Source organism: Palaemon carinicauda, chromosome 35 (assembly GCF_036898095.1).
Source record: "Palaemon carinicauda isolate YSFRI2023 chromosome 35, ASM3689809v2, whole genome shotgun sequence".
Classification (NCBI taxonomy): domain Eukaryota; kingdom Metazoa; phylum Arthropoda; class Malacostraca; order Decapoda; family Palaemonidae; genus Palaemon; species Palaemon carinicauda.
The window spans coordinates 79,412,002-79,438,473 of record NC_090759.1 but is presented as its reverse complement, the minus strand read 5'-3'; the positions used below and the strand labels follow the sequence as shown (position 1 = coordinate 79,438,473).

The 26,472-nt window shown below is 35.7% G+C and overlaps 1 protein-coding gene across 1 annotated transcript in view; it reads left to right on the top strand.

The window, feature by feature from the left end:
• Nucleotides 1-23,759, top strand: part of LOC137627376 (SLIT-ROBO Rho GTPase-activating protein 1-like) — a 150,273-nt gene extending 126,514 nt beyond the window's left edge. Inside the window, exons 17-19 of the mRNA XM_068358464.1 lie at nt 353-500; nt 2,742-2,981; nt 22,206-23,759. Coding sequence (XP_068214565.1) covers nt 353-500; nt 2,742-2,981; nt 22,206-23,363 — 1,546 coding nt within the window. The 3' untranslated portion in view covers nt 23,364-23,759. The remainder of the gene's footprint in view (nt 1-352; nt 501-2,741; nt 2,982-22,205) is intronic.
• Nucleotides 23,760-26,472: the final 2,713 nt, after the last annotated feature.

The window sequence follows — 26,472 nt, the reverse complement described above, 5'->3', positions numbered from 1 at the left end:
TGATGAAAATTAAGGCTGTTAGAGCCATTTAAAAAAAATATACTGCAAATGTGCTTGAAAAAAAATAACCCCTGGGTGTTAAGGGTTGGAAAGTTCCAAATAGCCTGGGGGTAAAAGGGTTATAAAATTATCCAGAGCGATGACACATTTACGTTACAACTGCGCTAGATTGCAAAGCCATACTTCCAAACTCTCAGTCAGATATACTTCTATATCTATTACAAAGTACAAAAAGACAACAGAGACATTTCTTTATTGCAGATTTGTATATGAAATGTTATTCACACTTGTGAATACCCTCTGTATTCTTTACTGTGATATATAATTACGTGCTCGCTTTTTTACCCATTAGGGATGAAGATAAAGACCGCCTTAGTGATCGAAGTGCTGCTGAAATGCTGAGGAGACGTGCTTCATCTTCGTCCGAGTCCATCCTTTCTTCTTCTACTCAGCAGTCATCGGAAGGAGTAATAAAACCTTCTCATAATGGAGCAGCCCAGGTACTGTATAATACTCATTATTATTATTATTATTATTATTATTATTATTATTATTATTATTATTATTATTATTATTATTATTACTACTACTTGCTAAGCTATAACCCTAGTTGGAAAAGCAGGATGCTATAAGCCCAAGGGCTCCAACAGGGAAAATAGCCCAGTGAGGAAAGGAAACAAGGAAAAATATAAACTATTTTAAGAACACCAACAACACCAAATTAAATATTTCCTATATGAATTATAAAAACTTTAACAAAACAAGATGAAGAGAAATAAGATAGAATCGTGTGCCCGTGTATACCTTAGAGCAAGAAAACTCTAACCCAAGACAGTGGAAGACCATGGTACAGAGGCTATGGCACTACCCAAGACTAGAGAACAATGGTTTGATTTTGGAGTTTCCTACTCCTAGAAGAGCTGCTTACCATAGCTAGAGAGTCTCATCTATCATTACCAAGAGGAAAGTGGCCACTGAACAATTAGTGGAGTAGTTAACCTCTTGGATGAAGAAGAATTGTTTGGTAATCTCAGTGTTGTCAGGTGTATGAGGACAGAGGAGAATCTGTAAGGAATAGGCCAGACTATTGGATGTATGTGCAAGCAAAGGAAAAATTGCCCGTAACTAGAGAGAAGGGCCCAATGTAGTACTGTCTGGCCAATCAAAGGACCCCATAACTCTAGCGGGTTGCTCAGATACACGAGTTACAGTACTAGGAGTCGTATGAACTCATTACTTCCTTACTTTTCAGTTGCTATGTAGGTTATTTTTGTTGTGGTGGCCTATTGGAAACGTTCCTTCCTGGATTTTCCTGACTGGGGTTCGAGTCCCGCTCATACTCGTTAGTTTCTTGTAGTATCTGTAACATCATCATCCTTGTGAGCTAAGGATGGGACTTTGGGGATGCCTATAGGTCTACCTGCTGAGGTTTTAGCAATCATTACCTGGCCCTCCCTGGTTGTAGCTTGGGTGGAGAAGGGGCTTGGACACTGATCATTTGTACATACGAGCAGTCTCTAGGGCATTGTCCGGCTAGCTATGGCATTGTCACTGTCCCTTGCCTCTGCCATGTATGAGTAACTGTTTCAGGGATGCTTTTTTTTTTTGTGTAGTAATCATCCGTGGTTTCTATTTTGTATTTTGAAATTTATTTACTGGATTTTAAGATGCACTGTACTGTATTGTGATAATGTAAGACAGTAAACTAAAATGGCAAACTTTGCGGAGTTATTTCATACAGAGAAATAGCAGTACCCCTATCTGTAATGTCAAGAAGGAATGTTCTTCTAGAAATGAAATGCAAGTGAAATAATTCCTCAACCAGGCAAGATGTTCTTCATGCCAAATTTGGAATGCAAATGAGGTCTCAAGAAATAGTAAATGTTTATTCAAGCCCTTTTTAATCCCTATCATTGTTTCTTATACTATTTTCATATTATGAATGCCATTACAATTTTTATAGTAAATAAGCAAGCATTTATTTTACCTAGCTCAGAAGACCACTCACAAACAAAGCGAGCATTTGGGAAAAAATGAGTAGAGCAGATAGAAAAATTAAAGAAGTTATTAGAATGAATATAATAAAAATTAGCACTAATCAGAAGAAGAAATTTAAGGGTAAACAGCCTTTAAAAGTGGTATCACAGCTACTTGAACTTTGGAGCATCAGTGAAAATGACACCTCCAGGGATATATAACAGTAAAGGAAATAGAATTATTGTTATGCCGTATAAGTGGTTCTTCATACCTTAGAAGTAAAATTAGATATTAAAGTTGAGTGATCTTGCCTAGACAATAATAAGGAATGAAGTTCATAGCATGATTCGTTGAAATATTCTGATAATCTCAAGTCCTGGAGGGTAGTAAGGATTATTTATTTATGTATGTATGTATGTATGTATGTATGTATCTATCTATCTATCTATTTAATGATAGATAGGCTGGATGATTTAAAGTAAAGTTATGTGTTTGGTATGGTATGATTACAATTGATTTTCCCCTTTATATTCACATAATTTTATTTCATTCTTTAATGACTGTCCATTATATAAGTACAGCTTTACAAATGACAAATTTTATGCGTTCTCAAGATGTTTAAAACCTATGTTGATTATGCCTAAACCTAAAGTTGTTTATAACTTGTGCTCCAACCATGTATTCATTGAATACCCATTTGTAGGAAATCAAAATTTGTAAAATAGAATTTTAATGGGAAATTTTCTCCATCTGGGAAATTACAGGATTCATGCGCTAGCCCTGTGAGCCGTGATGGTCTTGGAGCTGCGTCGACCTCGCTAGGGCTTGGGCTGGACACAAGCGGGGGACCAGATGGGGCGCAAGCAGATCTAGGACGTTCAGCCTCTCCGCTGCCTAGTACCCCAGGGCAGGCCTCCCACTCACCCACTCCCCCACACTCCCTTCAACACGGGGCTTGTCTCTCCCTCTCAGATGTGTCGAGTATCGTGTCTGTCCAGGAGGAGGTAACAGCATAGTTGGTGTGTGGGGCTCTTTTGTTGAGTTCTTTCAGTTCCTATTTTGTTTAGTTCTTGTCAGTGGGTTTTAGATTTTAAAAGATATTAACCAAAGAGCTGCTACAAACTAAAGAATATTACCCCCAAAATAATCACGGGAAAACCACCGAATCATGTCTGTGATATATTGCTTTTACGATTGATTTCCGTCCTTCTTTCACTGGCTTGGTTGCTGTCGTGTGTTGTTCTGCCGAGGCCATCTTTAAGTCCTTCTGCCACGATTCATCGTAAATCGTTTTTGAGATTGCATTGCTTGGACCTTTTTTCTTTTGAGAATTATATGCTGCTTATCTTCCTATATCACATACCTCTATTTTGAAATTAATCATAACATTGATTCGCTGTCAATATCAGGTTTTCTTTTTCCAAGTGTTCTTATTGTCATTAGACATTTAGTATAGGACTTGTGTTATATTTGATTCTAAATATCACTTTTTCTTGCAAGTAAAGAACTGAATTTGACTTAGGAAGGCAGAGCTCAACAATGTAAAAAGGCACCACCATTATTTTAAGGTTTTTTAGCAAATTGATACTATGCATTGCCATGTAGTTTGGATTTGGCTCTTAAATTTTATCAGTATGATAAACACGCTTTTGCTTTTTATTTGGTGGCACAAGGAGTTGAGTATCTAAGCACGAGTGAGCATTCGTATAGCCTTTTCTCATGTACAGAATCTTAGTAGAGTGTTTGGTTGGGAAAATTAGTGTGGTTGTGAAAGTAATGAGTGTTTTAGATAATGTAGTTTGGTTAGCACGAGGTAAGAAGCATCGTAATGACTGAGAAATTGAAGCAAGCAATGGGAAGAGTAAGATTGAAAGTGAATAGTTATTATAAATAGTGTAGGATTAATATACTATGCATCATGATATGGTTTATAAAAATAGGATATATTTGTTTTATAGAATGAGGCTTCATTGAAAGATCTATGCCATATAATATATACAGGCAGCATAAAGTATGTTTTAGTTGCCATAATATTAAATTGTTTGGAAAAAATTATATTTTAGATTTATTTTGAGAACTGGATATGATTAATTTTAGTTGTAGTGGCAATTAGACAATAGAAAAATAGGAAAAGGGCAGAACATTTCTGTTTTATTCTTCTAAAACCTGCAGTATATTGGCATTTCCAGTGTTTTTTTAAATCCATAGATCATTCATTAAGTGCAGTGATAAGACCCCTCTTAAAGGAGAAAGAGTTGGAATAACTGTAAATAGAATTAGTAATTCAACTACAGTACAGTACTACTGAAGCTCTTAGTTTCAGAAAGTACTTTAAGCAATGTAGTTATTATTTTTTTAAATCAAGAGAGAGTACTGTATGCTTTTTGAAATAGTTTAGCCTATTGTATGCATTCAACTTTAGTGGTGTGATATTGTATATCCAGAAATTGTAGATCCAGTATGATTTTAAACTGCCTGAATTGCATAGAATTTGTATTTCAATATCTCACTCTCTGTATTTATGAATTGTTTTAAAAGACTCGTTTTCTCCACTTCAAAAATTTTAGTTAATGAAGCACTGTGAAAAAGAGATGGCATTTTCCGACATACTGCAACAAACTTTTTTTGGTTAAATTTAGCTGCTTGTGTTATTCAATAGGTAGTTTAAATCTGTTTATCTATGTCGCAAGTAAAGCTTTTAAGTACTGAATGTATTTCAAATTGCAATTGAGTCTGATATGTCGCCGCTGTCATGTTTAGCCGTATGTTTAGCCTTGATATACAGTAGCTCGAGCGTCAGTATACGTGTAGTTGCAGGGAGCAAAAACCGGTGTTCAGCTCCGTACTCTTTATTTATCAACTTTCGTTGTTGAGGTAAGTCAGTTGCTTAGTCTTCGGATCACATGATAGGAGCCATTGGATGTACAGTATGTCTGTGCATGTGTTTGCTTGTGTGTGTAAGCTTTTCCATTTCCCTTGTACTTTTCTAGTTATAACGTCTAACCTATCTGTCAAGCTAATTCCCAAACTCGCTTTATCCATGTTTCCTACTTTGCTAATAGTCTCTTTTACTTTATGATTCTGTTTGATTCTTTGCTTGGTTTTCTATATCTTTTATTTAATATAATCTTATATTATTTACTATACTTATACTTGTATTTTCAGATATCTATATCTAACACTCTAGTACTCAATGTTTCTGCCAGAAATCCTTTGCCTGTGTTGTGTTCGGTTAGGATTATCATTTACCAAGGGCAGTCAGTCTGGCTTAGTTTATTAGATGGAAACCACAAATATGTTGTTAGATTTTGATGATTTGTTGCTGAAGATGAAGGTACCTAGAATTTCTGTTAATGACTCAAAGCAGTCATGGATTTGGGGAGATGTCATATTTCTTAATTCACTGTGATTCTGACAGTTTATTGAAGAAATCCTTGTGCTGCCTTGGTTGCGTCAACTCTTGAAGTGGTGACCTTTACTTTTAAAAGTTCCCAGAAGTGGGTTATTTATTACAGTATGCCTTGCATAGTACTCTATAGATGTCACTATAGGTTCTTTGAGCTGTCCTTTGGTCCCAACTACGTCGTTTTCTACCTTTTACTTTCCATCTTTTCTATTTAGCCTCCTGCTTAACCTCTCTCATTTCTTTTAACTTTACCTGGCTACAATTTGTTAACAAAACCTTCAGGCGAGCCATATGCTCTATGGAACGTGAGTGATATAAAGAAAATAGTCTTCTTGACATATTATAGAAAGCTTTCTGCCTGTCAATTATCAGAAATGCTTTGTCCTTTAACAGTTCTCACTTTTCTTGATTAATTGGTAAAACAACGCTATATTTTGCTAGGCTTGATGAGATCCTTCGGTGTTGTTAATTTTCAAGGCACTAAAGACCTATAGGATTCTTATTGCTTGAGGGTTACTCGCACTACCCCTCAGTCGTCTGGTATTCCATTGATACTAGACCTTTGTAGGGTTGCATTCTTATGCTGGTTTACGGGTAATCCATAATCCGCTGTTATAAATTGCTTGATCCATGTTTGGCGCTTGCATTTTTGGTATTGTCATCCTGTTGTTAGTTGTGAGAAGAGAGAATGTGAATGTGTAATTGAACAAATTAGGGTTGTACCAGGTTTGATGTTGGTTGGTAGTAGATAATTCATGATACAGGAGAGTATAGAATTACATAAGATGGTGTTAGGTTAACAATTGCTCTATACTCTTCCAATAGGAATTAGTACATATAGGAAATTTGCTGCTGTTTGTATATGCATGCACGTAAAAGTGGTGGTTATCTTGTAATTAATTTGGGCCATGGAAATTTTATTACCCTGTTATGTTTTGTTTATTTTTCAGTTTTGAAGTTTATTTTACTTTATTTTTTTACATTGTAAATCTGTCTTAATTACATCCTTAAAGAACTGTTCATTCTTTATAAAGATATTTTTAAAAGAAGAACTAAGTACGTGACGTAATTGTTTGAAGTAGATAAACTGAAGTAGTTTATGCTAACTATTAATACTTGTTTATCTTTTAGTGGTTAACAGAAAGGGCTGTCATAGTATTGAGTTAAGTTCTAAAATCATAGTTTTTTTATTTGGTTTGTGTTTTATGCCTCATTAGCTTAAGTCACAATTTTGGCTAAAATGGCACAACGTTGCCGTGTGCTCAGTGACCTGCCATTGTCTCCCTTCATCAAAGAATCCCAGAACACGCTCCAACTCGGTCCTCACACGACTCCTCGTAGGTAGTCGCTAGTTACTAATCCGTCAGTCACCCGTTTAGAAAGTCCCGTCACTAGTAAAATGTGTTGGTGCTCATCCACATGTTGTTCACCCAAACATAACCTTGTGCGACAGAAGAGAAAACTTTTTTAGACTTTGAAGTTTGTTCTGGAATTCTAGCCTTGGAGGATATACTTCACAAGGTTTATTTTCTGCTCCCATGACAGTAGAAAAGAGCCTTATCCATATTGTTTGTTCAAAAGGAGGACAATTGCAGTGCTGCACATATCAACTGGAGTGAGCCTAAGCTGTGCAAGGTTACAGCCTACCTCCTGTGAAGCCTGCATGTTTTTAGCTTTTGACCGAGTGAGCCTCCTCCCAGTTAGAAACACATTTTCGACATTTTATATCTCCCTTCCCCCCCCTTCAAAATCTCCATGTGTGTGCGATATTTTCAACATATCCAGTTATTGATACACTTGTCTTATAACTCAAGATTTACTTACGTGTGTAGAGAGGATTAGTATGTGTTCCCCAGCTCTGCTTGGTAAAGTTCTCGTGATGATCTCCCCCTCCCCGAGTTAGCTACTCTTCTAGCCTTGTTTGCGGATCATTACTTTTGCCCTGACTCCCGACTACCTTTTTTATAACTCGTTCTGTTTTTACAATATAGATATGTGCTGCTGCGTTGTTAATTTTAGGAACCTCCGCTCTCAGGCATGCGTGTATCACCACACACATGATAATCCATATCCACAGTTAACTAAGCACACACGTAGAGAGTAGCTGCTCCCACCATATTTGGTATATTCCATGTCATTGTTTACAGTATATATTTTATAGCTCATGATCATGAAATTTTCTATAATTTTCTCTTTCTGCAATGTTCTGGGATTAAGAGTGTCATTCCAAATTTACCAGTTTATTAATGCATCTTGTTGTATCTGTTTAAAAAAAGAAATTTCTCTGTGATATATGACTTTTTATATTTGACGAGTTCAACATGTCCAAACCATTTTTTTTATTCCAAACATCGATTAGGACTGGAAATACGTCTTTTGGAAACTCATTCTAAAGACAATTAATCTTTATTATCAAATGAAGTTTTCTGAGACACAAATGAGTATTGAGATACTTCGGATTTTATTGTATTGTGTAAAAATAATATTTTTTATATTGTAGTTCTACATTTTCTGAATGTTTGAAATGTTTTTTTCTTTTTTGATACTTGCCAACATGCATTAGTTTTTCAGAATGTATTAGAAACTCAGGTGAAAAGGTGTTGTAGTCGTGTTAGAAAAGCAAAGAGAAAAGAGGTTTGATATGCTGTGAATTAGATAGGTTTAAAATGACGTTGATAGCTGTAAGCCCAAAAGGATGCATATCTTTGATAAAGTAAACATGGGAAAATCATGTTATAATGGTTGAATATACAGTGTATAATCTCAAAGGAGAAAATGTGAAATCTGATGGGATTTTAGCAAGTGTAGAGTTGGTATGATATGAATTAAGAAAAATTGTTGCATAAGTCTGGTTGCCATTTTTAGAAGGGAAAGGTACAGAAAAATATTTGTAAATAATTTTCACAACAAACCCATTATTTGTATCAGTCTCGTTATTAACTCAAAAGATGGGATTGTCCTGTTACTGGATGGCCACCACGATGTATGTGTTCTGTAGATCCCTAGTTCCGGGCAGGCCCTACAGTTAGCAAAACTTCAACAGACTTTATTCAACTTCTATTAGGCTGCCATAGAAATGTTCAAGTCCTGTTGAGAAGACCCCGAGTCAAATTTGATGATGGGATATTGTTCTGTAATAAATATGCCTTCTAGAAGAGCCCTCTCTATTTTACAGAAGACTGGACTTATCCTCATTGAGGTAGTTCTAATAAGTCCCAACTGTTTTATCCGAATCACCACTTTCCTTAAACACCTGAACAGTGTTGGTAAGGATCCTTGTTTGCACCAAGGCATATGAGGCTTCTATCTGATTATTATTATTATTATTATTATTATTATTATTATTATTATTATTTCTACTACTGTACTTGCTAAGCTACAACCCTAGTTGGAGAAGCAGGATGCTATAAACCCAAGGGCTCCAAGAGGGAAAATAGCCCAGATAGGAAAGGAAATAAGGAAACAAATAGAATAGTGTGCTCGAGTGTACCCTGAACCAAGAGAACTCTAACCCAAGACAGTGGAAGACCATGGTACAGAGGCTATGGTACCTTTTTAGATCTAAAAGCACTTAACCTTCAGTGTGAAAAATGGTGATAGGAATGAACCCTTTTTCACAAATTGGATAGTTGGGCAATCTTCAAGAAACATAAAGTTATGAATGTCAGCTCAGTGACTTTGTAAACTGTTTTTTGACCATTGAAAAAAGTGGATGGCAGCACTGCAGTCTATAACTTTTTTTATTTAATCAAAATTATTATAGTATTTTCTTATGTCTTAGGAGAGAGTAAAATATGCGAATTCTCGGATAGATAATAGTGTGGTACTCGATATGTTAGAACCCCTTGTGGAAGTGGTATTTTTTTATTCTTGCATCATCCTTTAAGCCATCTTCACTGTTTTATGATGAAACCTCTCGGGGAAAAGGTCAATCAGATGTTTTTCTCACATACATGTGATAAGTGCAACATGTCATTTGCCAGTTTTACTCAAGACATTTTATATCTACATTTACACATCTCTTAATTTAACATCTTGCTTGGGGGTACACTCGGGCACGCTGTTCTGTCTTGTTTCTCTTCCTCTTGTTTATTGAAGTTTTTGTAGTTTATATGTGATGGATCTAATTTAATGTTGTTACTGTTCTTGAAATATTTTATTTTCATTGTTTATTCTTCTCTTGTAGTTTATTTATTTCCTTGTTTCCTTTCCACACTGGGCTATTTTTCCCTGTTGGAGCCCTTGGGCTTATAGCATCTTGCTTTTCCAACTAGGGGTATAGCCTAGCTTGTAATGATAGTAATAATAATAATAATAATATGGCTTTGGCCTTAACCTTGTGACTCTTGTTCACAATAGAACACTAGAGCCTTAGTTAGTTCCTTGCTAATCTGACGGCCACAAGCTTTAATCTTGAATCCCTGGCTAATCCAAGCAGTTATTCGTGGGGTTTCTTCAACGGCTCGGTCTCCCCATCTTAAATTTTTATGTGAGCTAAGTTATATGATTGTTATGAAGCTTCATCGGTGGTGGATAACGGGGGAGGGTGGGCTGTGGCACCCCTAGCAGTACCAGCCAAACTCGGTTGAGTCCCTTGTCAGGCTGGGAGGAACGTAGAGAGGAGAGGTCCCCTTTTCTGTTTCATTTGTTTGATGTCGGCTACCCCCCAAAATTGGGGGAAGTGCCTTGGTACAGTATATGTATGTACTGTATGTATGAAACAAATAATTTTTTAAGACTATATTTTTCCATATAAACCCAATTTTTTGAAAATACAAATCCTTGATTAACATCATCTATCCTTCGTCTTAGCTTGTTGCTTTGTGCAACAAAAAGCGAAGGTCTTTCTGATGATTTCTGATGCACGGATGGTGGCCTTCATCCAATAGGCAGATAATATTCTTCTGGTTAGGGTGTATATCTAGGATTTGGGAAGACCACAAATGTGGCCATTGGTAATGATGGTTTTGTATCAGAATAAAGTAGTTTTATATCTCAAAAAATCACGCACAGAGCATATTTGTATGGTTCTACTAATGTTTTATGATGGTCAGTGTTTGTGTAAAATTGTTTGAGGAAAATAATAATTTCTGTCTAATTATTGGTTAATAATCAACTAACATTTTTTTTTTATTGTACAACATTAGTTTAATGAGGTTATTCACTCCAGAGCTGTATTAGATTATTTTGTGTTTTCTTCTCATGCAATCGAGGAAAAGATTTTACGTATTGAAGCTTCGTGTATAAATATATCTATTGGTTGAAAGAGATTTCTCTTTTCTCATGATATGTGAAAGCAAAAATTATTTTAACCCCAATTCATGTGTGACATATGTGCTTTAGCCACACAAGTAATGAACCCCACTTATTTTTTTAATGCTTTAATGGCAACTTAAGTTGGATAAGCCACATGGTTAACTAGCCTCCAGTCTAGTACAGTGGCAATGTGTAAGCCTAGCATTTGCATGGCGGCAGATCGATCCCAGGACGGGAATGTGAATTTAAGCTGTTCACTGGTAAGGCCGCTGCTGTGCTTGGGCACCACAGTGATGTGTTGGTCTTGCCTGGCTGATGTTCTGGTGAGCATCTATTCTGATGAAACTGGAACTGAAACCAGACACCTTTAACTACTGATAATTGAGTGAAGTAGATAGCAAGAGATTCCTTCCTCATTGGGTAGAAATTCTTTAATTCTTTGCTTAATTACATCCTTAGCAGATACTGTGTAATGCCCTTCATTTTCTTTCAAAATTTCTATTGTTTCTTCTGATGGTTTGTTTTTTAAATATTTGTCGTTGCCCATTGAATAGAAGCAATTACCAGCAATGTAAATCATATGGGAAATTGATATAAGCTGAAGTTAGTAAAGGTATTCTTCAAAAGAGGGTATAGCAAGTTATCCAAAATTTATGTAGGTTTTACAAGAATAACTTGTCTTTCAGAGTAGTAAAAAGTACAGCTACAGGTAACCGTAGGATTTCCCCATGCATTTTCAGTATCCCATGTCGACCACTGTTTTCTTTCTATCTTCTCTATAACCCTTTGGTTATTCTGACCACGACAAAATCACTTTCAGGCTCATAACTTTTAGCCAGGGAACGACGACTTCATGCTTCAACCTAGCGTTCTTTTATTGATGTTCAGTAGCGTTATTAACAAATGAATAGAGATAGAACAAAACAGAACATTGCATTAGAAACCTGAATACATTTTCTATACAGTATACAGTAGCACTTACAGTTATGGGAATGAATAATGCCAAAATGCGTCTTTGGATTTCTTGACCCATTGAAGTGCTATTTATTTATAAGTAATGGGTTTGTTTGGAAGTAAGTAGATACTGTACTGTAATATATCCATTTGAGAGATTTATGTTCATGTTTAGTGATTGTTTCGACTTGTGAATAGTAACTTTAATGTAAACTTTCACAAGGCAACATTTAATTCCCGGGAAAACAGAAATGCATTTTACTCCTTATTGATTATGAAGGACAGAGGACTTATAATTTGGTAGACCTTTATAGCAACTCGATGAAAAGGAGAGAGAGAGAGAGAGAGAGGAGGCATCTTTCTGCAGGTATTTAGATTAAGCGGAAGGCGCATTTTATCAGCATACCAATATTCACTCAATTATTTTTATGAACTGTGTATGGGAGACAAGTCTATAAGGTACTGTTTTATAGTAGTGGAAGAATATTCATGTTCAACACTTTATTTTTAATGCACCAACATTCCCTTTGCCATAAAGTATGGTATGGTCCATCCCAAACCAGGCATTGTGCACTTGAAATATTCTCTTTATTGTACAATAGCTAATAGCAAACCAAATGATATGACTAAAAGTATTTTATTACTTGGATGTCCAATCTTGATTATGTAAGATGCATGTGATCGTGATGTGTAAAGGTTGGGTTTTGACAATTAGAACAATGTGTTATCTCTCTCTCTCTCTCTCTCTCTCTCTCTCTCTCTCTCTCTCTCTCTCTCTCTCTCTCTCTCTCTCGCATATTTGATTAAGGATTTCATATAACAGGTATTATATGACTTAAAGCAATCTTGCTTACTATGTAAGCTGCATGTGAGTGTTACAAAAAAAAGTTTGGTTTTAGACACTTACTTAGAACAATGTATTAGATATTTCTTTCTCCCTCTGATGATTTATATATGGTTAATGTCTGCTTGTTAGCAAATGCAGTACTGTAGTGGGTTTTCCCAGTAGTCGAGTGAAAAGGACTTGTCATGCAATGTAGATTATTTGCTGTTGCACTGACGATTCTCCAAAATGTTATTTTGTCAAATATTGTGGGTGATGTTCTTGCTAACATTGTTGTTTTGTGTTCTACTTTATCAAATTGATTATTCTCCTTTGTATATGTTTACGGAGATTATTTCCCAATTCCGTGAAGTCTTATTTGTGTGGTTCATTTGTCACCGTACTTGTTTATAGTAAGTTATGTAAAGTTATCCTCTCCTGCTTGTTGCTTCTGTAAGACAGTAATAGGTGCTGGTATTCCCCTGAAATGAGTATGCTCAGCATTGGTCGTTTACCCATTTCCTATTAGAATATATATGAATTGTTATAAATTTAATTTGATGTATAATTTTTCTGAAAGGGTTACAAAAATGGAAAATTACATGTAATAGAACCACACCTTTCTCATTCAAGAAGAAAAACTAGATACAATCTCCTTCCCATTCAATGAGAAATTGGCTTAATTCAACCTGTTGAAAGGATTCCACACTTATTGCTGAATAGATCAACAAAATGTAAAAACATCAATCAATAACGCTTTCCTCGGTGTCCATATCAGGAGAAGATAATAGTGTAGTTTCATATCCTGTGAGTCTAGCATTTAAAAGTACAGCTTTGCTATATGATAGTTTCAAATTGAGTTGAAGACAGGACATTTAACATACATGGGAATGCTAATATTTTCTTTGATAGTATCATTTCCTCTCCCAAAAGACAAGGTAGAAATTGTTACTTTGTTATCCTTGCTTCGTGACATGCAGTTGAACATGGAACAACGAATTGTATGGTCATAAAAAGACTCATTTCTGGCTAGTTTTATACAAATTTGTTTCTCTTTATGTAAAAAGAAATTATGGTTTTATTACAATTGCATCACTTAATGAGGGAATAATTTGTAGTCTTCAAATGTCCCTAGACCTTTTTTTCAAAGTATCGTGTCGTATGTGAAACTTTGCGCCTCGGCTGCCTATCAGTCATCCGTCTGACTTATCGCGTGTTTGCTGAGCCGTTAACACTTTACTGGTGTTCTACAGACTGTTTTCTTCACTGGCATATCACTAGTGTTCATCCTAAACCCTATTGATTAATGTACGTCTCAAATTTTGTGTGTATTTATGCCTTTTATTTCCGTTAAAAGTATTTCTTCTCTGTATCCTCAAGCTGCTATTCCAAAGGTTTTAGGTGACTTTTATATATATTTTGACATCTGATACATTTTGGTATTATTAATTAGGTCTAGTGGTTACTACCAATTACGTGGTAAGTGGTTAACTAGTTAGCACATAGGTTTGGATTAATTTTACCCAATTTTTTATATACTGTAGTACAGTATATACCTGAACAACAAGTCAGACTTTCTTTACTTTTTTGTCTCTTATTTTTGGTAGTGTTTACCTTACAATAATTTCTGGATTTTCATAATTGTATCCTTAGTTCATACTTGTAATAGTCTAGATTTCACCATCCCAACATCAACACGTAGTAATACCTCGGAACATTAACACAGTAATACCTCAGGATACGAAATTAATTAATTCCGGAGTGGCTTTCGTAACATTATTTTTTCGTATAACGAAACAGAATGAAATAGAGCCAAATACATTTGAATCATTCAATATACCTAATCTAACAGCGTGAATTTCATTTTAGTATGGAGTATTTTTTCATAATATGAGGCAAAAAAATTCTTATGTCGTTTCGTAAAACGAGTTTTTCGTATACATAAACTTTCTTATCTAGAGGTTTCATTGTACTGTATATAGTTTTATTAGCTAGGCGGACATTTTATTTGTTCGTTTCAATAACGATAACGAAGGTAACTGACAACGTAAAAAGTAAGAAAGAGTATTAATGGAATACCAAAAGATCCAAATGACCAGCATGATATGCTGCTACTGATCTTTCTGTTAGGCTAAAGAGAGTACTGTCTTGGTATATAAAAGACAACAAATTTAGTCATATATATGAGAGATGAGCTTGTGTGAGAAAATTAATTTTATTGTGTAGAAGCAAATCAGTTTTAATCTTCATTGTCTGACTTCTGCAAGAAAAATTTTAATGACTCTTTCTTTAAATACTCATGTATAAAACTTTGTGAAATTATACTTTGTTTCATATTTGATATTGTTTCAGGAATTAGTGAAATTTGATAGTACAACACTGTATGCTACAGGATGGTACATTGTATTTGTTTTATTCTACGATGATTTTACAGAACAGTAGATAACTATTCTCTTGTAGGCTTAGCTCCTTTACCTGTATGTGATCTTTGGCAAGACTTCGTTTTTTTATAAAGTCTACTTGTAAGGTTATGCAGTCACATACGGTGTTTGATATATAGAAAGAAATTAAAAAGCCTGTTTGGTGCAAGGAGTTATTACATTGAGAAATAAGTTATAAATCCCCTGATTTAAAACTGAGTAAAAGTTCTCATCTCAGAGGGTATGAAAGTAAAACTCGGCTAAGGATAGAATGAGAATATCTACGGGAATAGCTAAGCAAAGGATTAGATGAAAATATTACAAAGACAATTTACTTATAGTTTTTAAAGACACCAAAGAAAAACTAATAGATCAATGTTGTTAGGTGGTAAAGTAGAGCTCTTACTAGTTCTTCATGACTGCTTCCACTAAATATAAAACCGTAGGCGCTTGAAGTACTGTACATGTGCAATTTTTAATGCTGCTTGAAGGTGGTGGGTTTAGATTTTTTGTAAGCTAAGGTGATGGATTCCGACAAGTTTGTTGTGTTATACGAGAAATAATCTCTTAAATGACCGTGTTCATGATCTGAAGAATACTGTTTTTCTGAGTAATATATTATTTTATTTGATACACATAGGTGTTTATATTCTTGAAGAATATGTTAACCTCCCTGCTTTGGACATTTGATAGTGAAACGAAGATCATAATCACCTCATTTCCCATTTGCTTTTTTATAGATGTAATAATACGCAGGATAAAAAAAAAAGGATAGAAAATTGGCCATTATATAATTTATTCATCTTCAGGACAGGAAGGCGTGAAAAGGATGTCTTATCTCCTCCAATGACCTTAGTGAGAGAAGAACCAGCTACTTAAGGCTTGTAAATTGTAAGTGAAAGAAAACTCAAAAGATTTGGCATCATTAAAGCTTGTCTTGAAAAAAAAGAAATGAAAAAGACTAAAAGACTTAAATTAAAGAAGATGAAAAACTTAAGAAAACCTTGTAAATGAGATTGTAGTAAAACTGCTACACAGGTCTTTTCTTGGAAGATCAAAGCTGACATTGTATGTAAATTTGGTCAGCGAGAAGCACCTAAATGAGTTATTGGCTCAAGAGTATGTTTCTTATTAAATGCATCCTTGGTAGGAAATACAATTAGAGGGTCTTGTAGTAAACTTTCATGATGGAAGAAATGCAATTCATGTATGATATGTATGTTAATACAATACTGTACTGTATAAGCATTGCATTATGCCATATGTAAATTTAGTGAGCTTGGGTTAGACAGAGTTTGTGGGAAGCATGATGACCGCACGAAATTGCCCCCCCGCAGCATCCAGGCCTGTGATGTATTCTGTAGATGTGATGGAATTAGGAATCTTCAATTGAAATCAAATCTGTTAGATTAATTGTAAGGCACCTTTGATCAAAGATACAATTTAGAATAATTCTGCATGTACAGAAAGCCCTCAACTTCACAAATATTTATAGCACAAATCCATCTGAAATCATAAATTTCAGATGTTGCATCAATAGTTCATAATTAAATACTGTAATAAACGGATTTTGAGCGAAGCGAAAAAAGGGATTTTGACGAAGGAAAAATCTATTTCTGGGCGAGAGACCTGTGCCGCCCAGTGAAATGCTCCTTTTAGCACCATTTCTAAGGTATATAACTAGCAGTTATATACCTTAGAAATGGTGCTAAAAGGAGCATTTCACTGGGCGGCACAGGTTGAGCCCAGAAATCTATTTTTGGGTGAGATAGCCATGTCGTCCTGATGGAAGGTTCCTAATGGTAGCTTCATATATTCCTTAGGAAGCTACCATTAGGAACCTTCCATCAGGACGACATGGCCGAGCCCAAAAATACAATATTATATCATTTAATGGAGTAAGGAAGATGACGTTTGCCATATGAAAAGGGACCATTTGTTAATTTTTGCAGCTGAAAAACAATTTCTTACAAACAGCTTCTTGGAACCTATTAAGTTTGTACGTTGAGGACTTTCTGTTTTGTGAAAGATACTGCAGTACAACGTTGGAATGACATTAAGCTTTTAAGAATGTTTGAGGTCACGAAGGAATAATTTCTTCTGATTAAGAATGAAATCTGTCATGCTTGTAGGAAAGAATGTACAGTATTTGATCCAAAGAAAGGTAAGGAAATTATCATGTAATAGATGTTGGACTACAGTTTTCTCAGTTTGATATAGGTGTAAAAAATATTTATGTATGTTCAAGAATTTTGTACTTGTGAAAAGCACATTGGATTACAAGTAGTTTTACACAGAGAATATTGGACCAAAAGAACTGCTTCTTGCATGCATTTTTTGTGGAGTTCCAATTGAGCCTGTAATAAGTAAAACGGTCAAAATTAGTCCATATCTAAAAATCTTGAAAATCTTGAAAAATAACAAATATAAGCAGGGATTATTTCTTTCGATATCTCTCTTTTTTTTATAGTTATTTGTAAGGGTTATAACTTCACCATTTGTTTCAATGCTATACAATTTCATATTTCTATATTTAGAAGGCAGTGTATCTTATATTTAATCTCTTATAATATTTGCTTTTAATCTCTTACAAAACAATAAATGCATAGCGTTTCATAAAATGATGCAGAGGGAGTACACTGCCCATGAGCACATGATCTATGTAAATCAGTGGCTTTATGCACTGAGTCGCTTTCTTGATTCCCTAATATAAGTGGACACACTGTCCTCACTCCAGGATTCAGACTTTGGTCTAAGAGCTCAGCTCCTCTAACTATTACCTGTATATTAAACTAGGTTTCAGTCCGGAAGTATAAGGGAATCGAGGAGTTGTAAGTCAATTGTGGGGGGCTTTTTTATTTACCTTTTTTTCATTTTGGGAAGCTGAATCTTAATAGTGTGGGTGTTTTTACATTCTTAGTATTTTATTCTGATTTTCTAAAGGCATAACAGTGTGTAATTTCCCTTATACTGTAGAGTTTGTCTTTGGTTATAAAGGGTACGTCCTTGTTCACGTGACGTACAATATGAACATTCAAATAGATTGTTACCCCCTTTGCCAGTATACAATTTTGTCGGGTAAATTCATCAATTTTCTCACCAAGCACTTGTAAATAAGAAACAGTGATAAAAAATATCAAGACAAGATTTTCCCCCAGTTTTAATATATTTATCAGATCAATTTAAAGTCATTAAATTCAGAAGAATGATATTTTGCGAGGTATGATGCTTTTATGCTCTGCGAGTAAATTAGTACTGTAAAGAAATATTTTATTCTAAAGAGGTCATTTCATAGGTTTAGTTTGCCTGTCTGTCCTTCAAGATCAAAGGAAAGCAGAAAGATTTGCAGTGTTTCAGGGAACCACTTGATTCTGTAAACAGTTCTAGATCTCTAGTTTTTTAACATTTCAGTTATCATTATTGTCTTAGATTGTTTGATTAACTGTTAATTGTGCCATTGTACAGTATTTATGAAAGAAAACTTGTTGAGTATCAAGACTACTAAAATTACTGCATTGGCAGAGGTTTGCATTCTTTGATGACTCCCTCTAGTTTTACTTGTGCCCAAACTGATGATTGAAGGTTGAACAGGCTACTTATAAATGGGAAATGTTCCATTGGTAGCGTAAATATATGACATTAAGCGACTGCAGGTATTGGATTTTATGTAGTTTGGCCTGAGGTTAGGTCAATATTTCAGGCTTATCTTCTTCATGAGGTTAGTAAATTTTACTCTTTGGAACTCATTTTGTGTCATATTGATAATGTGTTCATTTAGTGTACCCTACTCTTATATGTATACTTTCACTAGTCAGTGTGCTTACATTTAAACATATCTTTTTGAGTAACTATATTTTGAAACTGAGTATTGTTTAAAGGTGTGTAGAAGCAGATGGAAATTTAGTCACCAAGTAATAGTTTTGTTAGTGTGGTCAATGATTTAAAACTTCCAATTAATATCATTGTGTTATATTTGACTAATAACTTACATTTACTCATTTATCTGCTACCCACAGAGGAATTGGTTTCCCCCAAGATATATCTTACTTGAGGTCTCTTTGATTACATCTGAAGTAATTACTGGTCGTGAGAAATTCTAATGTCAGAAGCATATTTGATATAGAAAATAGATACTTTATAGTATTTGAACATTTGAGTCTTAGGCTGGGTTTACACGATCGAACAATTCGTTGAACCCGGTTGACGAACCTGCTAGTCAAACTGTTCGAAGAGATGGAGTCGGCCACAAATGCATAAGGTTTGTGGACAATAAAGCCCCCCCCCCCCCACAAAAGTCAGGCGAGAACAGACTTTCTTCGAACCGTTCGACGGGTATGTTCGACAACCGAATACGCCGTTCACGCGTTCGAACATCACTTCAAACACTTGTGTGTCAAACAGTTTGACCGTGTAAATCCGCCTTTAGGCTGGTACATCTCTTTGAGTTTGAAAAGTACTGTACCTCTGTTAGATGTATTTAAATTGTTTAGACGATTGCGATTAGAAATACCCTTACCTTATAAAGCTGTACTTGGTTGGTTGCTGACATCCTAGGACTGGGGTGGAGTGCTAAAACGTTGACAGTATATTAGACGTTCTCTTAAAACATCAAGTGGAACATGTAATCTTTATAAAGCAGAATAATCCTGTCATTCAACTTATAATATCAATGTTTTTTTTCCCCCAATTTAAGCATCACCAACTACATATACTGTAAAAGGTTTGTCTCCAATTTTAGCATATCTAAGGTAACTAGCAAAACAATTCCTTATTTTGATACTGTGCAATACACTAATTTGAAAGTTGCCCCCCCCCCCCTCCACCCCTTCGCTGCTCTAAAACAGTAGGCATTCTGAAATGTCGGATAACAATTATTAGTCATGAAGACTTCCTAGGTTTCTTCTTTTTTCAGTTTGACACAAAAATTTTAACTAATAAACATTACATAATTATCAGAATCTTGAGAATTGTTTCTTGAAATTGTGCATAAACATATGAACTCTCTTCATTGGCCACTGAACATTTACAAGAAGCCTTGTAATGATTGGTTTATGTGATTAATTTAAATGTATCGTGAGATTAATGATAGCAAAATAGAGTAAATATTATGCCTAAGCTTATTTTGAAAGAGTTTTTAGAAGGTAGGACTAAAAAAATTGTGAATTTGTTGTGTTCAATGTGTAAGATTGAGATAGAATAGCAAGAATTTTAGCTTCTTTATCTTCTAAGGAGATGATAAAAACTTGAAGGATTTCAAATGTGACAGCTGAGGCTAAAAATATATGAGAAAAAAAAGGTAGTGACTATTTTTGCGATTGTAGGTTTTTATCACTGGATTTTGGCTCTAAGAATGAAATCCCTCTACAGTAATTGCAAAGATCAGAATTACATTACATTGTATTGAAGTAATCGCCATATTATCCTTTGCTTGAATGCAATCCTACTGCCTTGAGGAAAACTAATGAAGGACCCCTCTAGGAAAAAGAATTAAATGCATGGTAGTTGAAGCACTAGTTTGGTAGAAGAGTATTCCAAATATGTCTTGAAGAGGCAGCAATTGTCCCACATTAGCTCCAGCGGCTAAGAAGCCTTGCAGATTCGAATCGTGAGAAGCTGGAATCTGTATTTGTTAACAAAGGTCTGCGAATATGTATGCCATCTATTTTCATCATCATCTCCTCCTACACCTATTACCATGCTAGGCGGTATATCTTAGCAATCCATGTTTGCCAGTGGTTGTACTCGTGTAAGCGGATGAGCAACTTGGTGGAGTAATGAGGGCTTTGGGTGTGGAGGAAATGCCCCCCCCTAAATCTCGATGAAGTCTGTGGCAGCAGGGTGACTGATTGGGTTTAAGGCAATGGACAAACTGTCTCTCCGGCTTTTACTCATGGTGCATGGCGGTTGATCTTACTAGAGTTAGTATGGACTGGCAGGGGTCAATTGCCTTAGTTAGATAGGCACTGCGCATCACAAGGAACTGGCTATCCTTTGATGTATCTAGCCAATGAATCTTTGCCATCTATTTTAGTGACTGCAAAATTAGGATGTTTGTTGTCTGATAATTTAGTGAAAGATATTTAACATCATCTAAGAGCCAAAAGACATTTAATTACAGTTATTTCTAGGTTTGTTCAACCTAAAAGGGTAGTTTAGGTATGTATAAAACCAGGGTTTGCATGCTACATAATACAGTTATATGTTCTTTTTTATAATTGTTTGGGCATCATTCCTGCAGATACCAGGATGAGGTATGGAAATAGGGTAATATAATGATACATTGCAATATTTATTTCCAAAGATGTTTACCTAATCTTTAGTGTACTTACGAACAGTATGCTAAAGATCAACCATTATTTTAATTCACCTTTTTAACACTGAATAGTATGTTATTATGTAAACTTTATCCACTGACATGGTGTCTAAAGGTCAGCAGACCAGTAAACCTCTCTCTCTCTCTCTCTTTCTCCCAAAGGTTAATTTTGCTTACTGTATTATGAAAAAGATTTCTCATTACTAATTCTTTCATTGAGCAAAAATAGATTATGCTTATATGGACATCCCTGTTGACATGTTTCTTTGGAAAGCAGAATGTCGTACCGTGTGCTCTACATATTGGCCGTTGGTGGTAGTGAAAAGTTTGATAGAGAGGGGTGAATAATTTGTTCTGTGCAGTTCTCCATTTGTGTAAATTACTTTGTTCTTTAATGGAAGATTATCCACTTTATCATTATGTCGTTTGGTGTGGAGACATTTTCATAAGATTCCCTTTAAATGCTAGTTGGAATTGTCCAATTCTCTTATTTAGGGTTATTTATATGAATGTCATGATTTTGTACTATGATTTGAAAAATTTGTAAAGTGTGTTATACTATTTTTTTCTCTTTGGAATTTTGTAATCATTGAAAGGTTTGATGACATTTTTTATGAGGTGTTTACTTTTTTTCTTTTCGTTTTTTGCAACTCGTTCGTGAAGGTATCCATTCAAATATTTCCTTGTCCTGATGTTTACAAATATAGGAACTAACACTTATATAAATGAAAAGAAACTCATGGTCTCAAGTACTGTATACTACTATTTTTAACCAGTAATCTACATATCTTAGTACTTTGTCTGCTCAATATTATGGATATATTTTTGGTATATGTTAGTACATTGAAGCGTATCTCATCGAACACAATTATAAGTCTTTTTAAAACTACAAGTAATTTTCATGTTTGAATATCAGTTGTATTTTATTAATAGTTTCTTTGAAATTAGGGAGTCCAATTTTCATATGCTTTAATCAATTAATTATTTAGTCTTAGTTACATGGAAGTTTCAACTTGGGAATTACTATGTTTAATGATAATTTCCTTTTATCTGCAGTCGGGGGAGTTTAATGGCGAACACAATCTGCAAATCACCGTGCAAGGTGTGCAGGATGAGGGTGGAAATGCTACCCCCACCTCCCCCTGTACCGACCGTCACAGCCAGCAGTCTCCCGGCCCCGTCTCTGAGTCGGTGACCCAGTCTGTGGCCCCTGCATTGGTGGCGGAAACAATTGAGCAGGAGGTCAAGATGGAGGAGTCTCAGAAGAGCAAAAACATGGAGCAACTGAGCGTCAGCATGATCACAACCACAACCAATGATAGCTTAGGTAATCCATCACTATCCCGTGGCACGTTGGATGTTAAAGAAGATCCAGGGGACCGTTTATTAAGTGGTGGAAGTTCTTGGGATCACAGGCCTCGATGCCCCTCACAAAGCTCCAGCCTGTCATCTAGTAGCTCAGAAGAACGTCTCAATCACTCTTCGCCTTCGCCCCGCTCGTTTTGGGAACGGCGGGAAAAGAACAAACCAGTTGTAGGGGCCCCAGATTTAGTCATGGATTTACCTGTCACACCGTTATCGTCTTCCCCCAAAGAACACAGTGGCATTAGCCCAAGGTTACGACGCACGCATCTGCACCGAGAAAGCCAAAGTTACGATAGTTCCTCCTCATCTGGTGGATCATCTCCTGGTACCCAGTCCCCTGACATGACTGCTGGAGAAGTATTTGCCAAGCAGAACCAGTGCACACTAAAGAAAACACCTGCCCTCAAATCATTTGGTGGATATAGTACAGATGCACAGACTCAAACTGTAGTCCCAGTTAAAGTTGGATTGACCTCTTCGCTAAGTCTGACGCAGAGAAGTGCAGATCCGGCAGAGTTGAGAATCACCGAGGCGGAGGAGTCGTCGGTATCCAGTATTGTGCGCAGTCTTGACAATGTCATGCAGCAGCTAGATTCTGAAATGCGAAGTGAGCGTACCGAGAGGTCTCCTGAAGTTAGAGTCGAGATTCGCTCGGCTTCAGATAAGCCATCAGGAGAAGGTCCAGTGGCTCCCTCCACTCCGAAACTCGCTGCCCGGTACCTGCAAGCCGTCGCTGCTTCCACGGGAGGCTCAACACCGGGACTAAAACCTCCAGTTAGAGTAAAGCCGTCTGTTTTGAAAAAACCATCTCTGTCACGCAGTTCTCCTGAGCCAGAGCCCTCAAAGTAAATAAAAACTATTTTTCCAAAGAAATTGAAATCTGGAAATGAAGGTAGTGTTATATTTTTAAAAAGGGACATATACCTATACTTGTATGTATTGTATTGTGTAATAGTAGAAAGGAAATGTTGTGGTCAAGGAAGCGAGGATGTGATTAATAATACAAGTACCATACGAAGTGAGGATGTGATTAATGATACAAGTACCATACAAGTTACAGGGAGTCTAGTAAAAGTAATGAGTATTACTTGATTCTGCAATATATTTATGGGGTAGATAAACTTCATAATTGCAGTTTTGAAAAGATTTATCATACCTATGTAAATACATAGTCTAGTATTCATAAACCATTGAATCATGATATTCCTCAATATTTTGCATTTAAGGAGGGCAGGTGGCTCAAAGCGTAAAGACAAGCATTTATCATTTTGCTTGCAAACTTAATTTGGAAAAGTTAGTGCACTTGAGATTTACAAGCATTTAAGATTTACATCCACGTGAGAACCATAATGAATTTAGCTTTTTTATGAATCGCAAAACTGTCTTGATGATTTGAAAACCTGAGAATCGAGAAGATACAAGCCAGAATTGTATTTTAGTACGTATTACGAATTATTGCTCAAGGTGATGGTGCACATGAAAGAAAATAATTCTTCCATTGTATTTTCTTTATTAATACAGTATTGGTGACAGTTAGCTATTTTGAGGACTCATCATTATCAGGACCACCAATTAAGATGTGGAAAAATATGTATTTAAGGAATTGTTTGTGTTTTTTTTACTCTGAAAATTACATTCTAGTGCTACACATATATTGTACAATACAGTATTAGAAAATTCCCATGAACAGAAATGCCTTTTTTTTTATTTTTTAAGTTTAGTCAAACTAAAGAGAAAAGTAAATATTCTTATATTGGCATTGTAAAGCATTACTAGTCTGGACAATACATTACTAGTCAAGTTTCCCGTACGTTGAAATTTTTGGTATTCTGATAGAAGACATTCAGAATCTGTGTCCTTTTTTGTATGTGTCCAGAAATAACATGATATTGTATGTATACATTTTGGCAATCATTTCCAGTGCACAGTTGAATCATTTCTTAAGTGATTGGTGCTTTCCAAGTGCTGTGTTGAAAACTCTCTTCGTGCGTATGGACGTTCGTGTGGTTGGGGGCCGAAAGGTCGGGATGAAGAAAAATAAAAAACAAAAAAAACTTGAGCTCTATATATTTTAGAAAAAAAACCATTTTGTGTATATATGGGGGTGAAAATGAAATGACGGAATAGGAAGTGGACTGAACCACAAGGAGATTCCAAAGCGCTTAATATTCAGTACGTTGAGCACATTATGAATTCCGAGATACACTGCTCATCCAACCTATAACAAAACAGATATTAAGTTTTAAGTTGTTAGTTGTAATTGAGCATGAAGCACAATTATGTGATAATATTGAGGTAAAGGACCAATTAGCCCAGTGCTTATTTTCCTATACGAGTATGATGGTACAGTAGGGTGAGAAACATTATACTTGCGACCCAGCATTGTATAGTTTGGGGTCGGTTTACGGATGAATAAATTTGGATCTGAAGATTGAAATTCCAAGTTGTAAATATATGTATTTTTTCCTTCCCAGTTATTACTATGGCACAGGGGCATAGAAAATAAAAAATGCATTGTCTGTAGATCTATAGAAGGAGAACTCCACTGCTGTATTATCCTCAGAAATTAGGTATGTAGATGCCTGTGTTTTATTGCTTGTTAAACAATTGATGTTACGAATAGCATTGTATAAACTTGAAAGAAAAAAAAATCATGTCTTGCGTTCCGAGTTCAGTCAGTTGGATAATACGGATGGGAAATCCTTCCGGTGGTTTTCAGATATTTGTGTGCATGACTGATGCTAACTCTTCTCTTTCCGGCTCATTTTTGTGAGTAGCAAGGTAGAAGAGAGTGACTATTATGGGCTAGTCTTGTACAATTACACTGTTATTATTTGTTATCACTGTATGTTCGCACAGGAGGGCAGCGGAAATAATCAAAGAGTTACGTGGATGTAAGAAGAGAAGTGTGCGTACGTTGTAAGGCAAAATTTCATTGTGGCTACGTTATTTTTAATTTCAAAACATACCTTGGGATTGTTTGAAAGGTGCTGCAAGTGGTCAGTTGCTGCAGAGGTCATCCATTTTTATGAATGGTTCTCCAAATTGGGTTTAAATATTTGACATGTTTGAAAAAATTGTTTTGGGGCAGTTTTCAAAGTAAGGTTTTTCATGCCGGTTTGCATTTATAAGCATGAAAGAATATGTTGCCAGCCAGTGTGTACCGAATTCACTCACCAGTATATTGTGGGTATACGTGATAAATTGAGTGCAACTCATCCAAGATCATTCGGCCCATCCCTTTGACGAAGGAATTAACTAAATGGAAGACAACCTGTGAATAGTGGATTTCACACGCCTTTGCTTTATACACGACACCCAAAACGTGCTCGCGCGAGGGTTGTAACCTCAGCATTCCATGCTTATATCTTTCTCTGGTATAATTTGAAGGTTTTATCAGAAAAGGTATATAAGAAGGACTCTTTTCACCGGGCGCCACAGGTCTCTCCCCAGAAATAGATTTTTCCTTCGTCGAAATCCCTTAATTATATTTGAGGAAGCTATTAAGATTTTCTCATTCCAGTGTCAATGCAGTGTTTATGATTAAGACATGAATTAGCTCTTTATATAAAAGATGCGATAATGCAAAATGCCCGTTATTAGTGTATACTGTATGTACTGTATTTCAGTGTCCATGTGAACGTCCCGAAAATTCACTTTCACCCAACGGCCATCACATAGCTTGGACATCGATTGAGATATATTAATTCATAGCCAAATAGAGTTGAATACCCGGAAATAGATGTTGAGTGTGTTCTATCAGTAACATACAACCATATATCGACAAAATAATAAAAAAAAAAAAATATGTATTTTTCCCCCCGAAGAAAAGTCAACACCAATCTTTCTAACCTTCACCAAAGATAAATGGACCTCAAGTCACAGTTCTCTCAGAATCAGCCGTTACCCGTACACCCAAAACCGCCACTATCGTAAAAAAAAAAACTGATACACACAT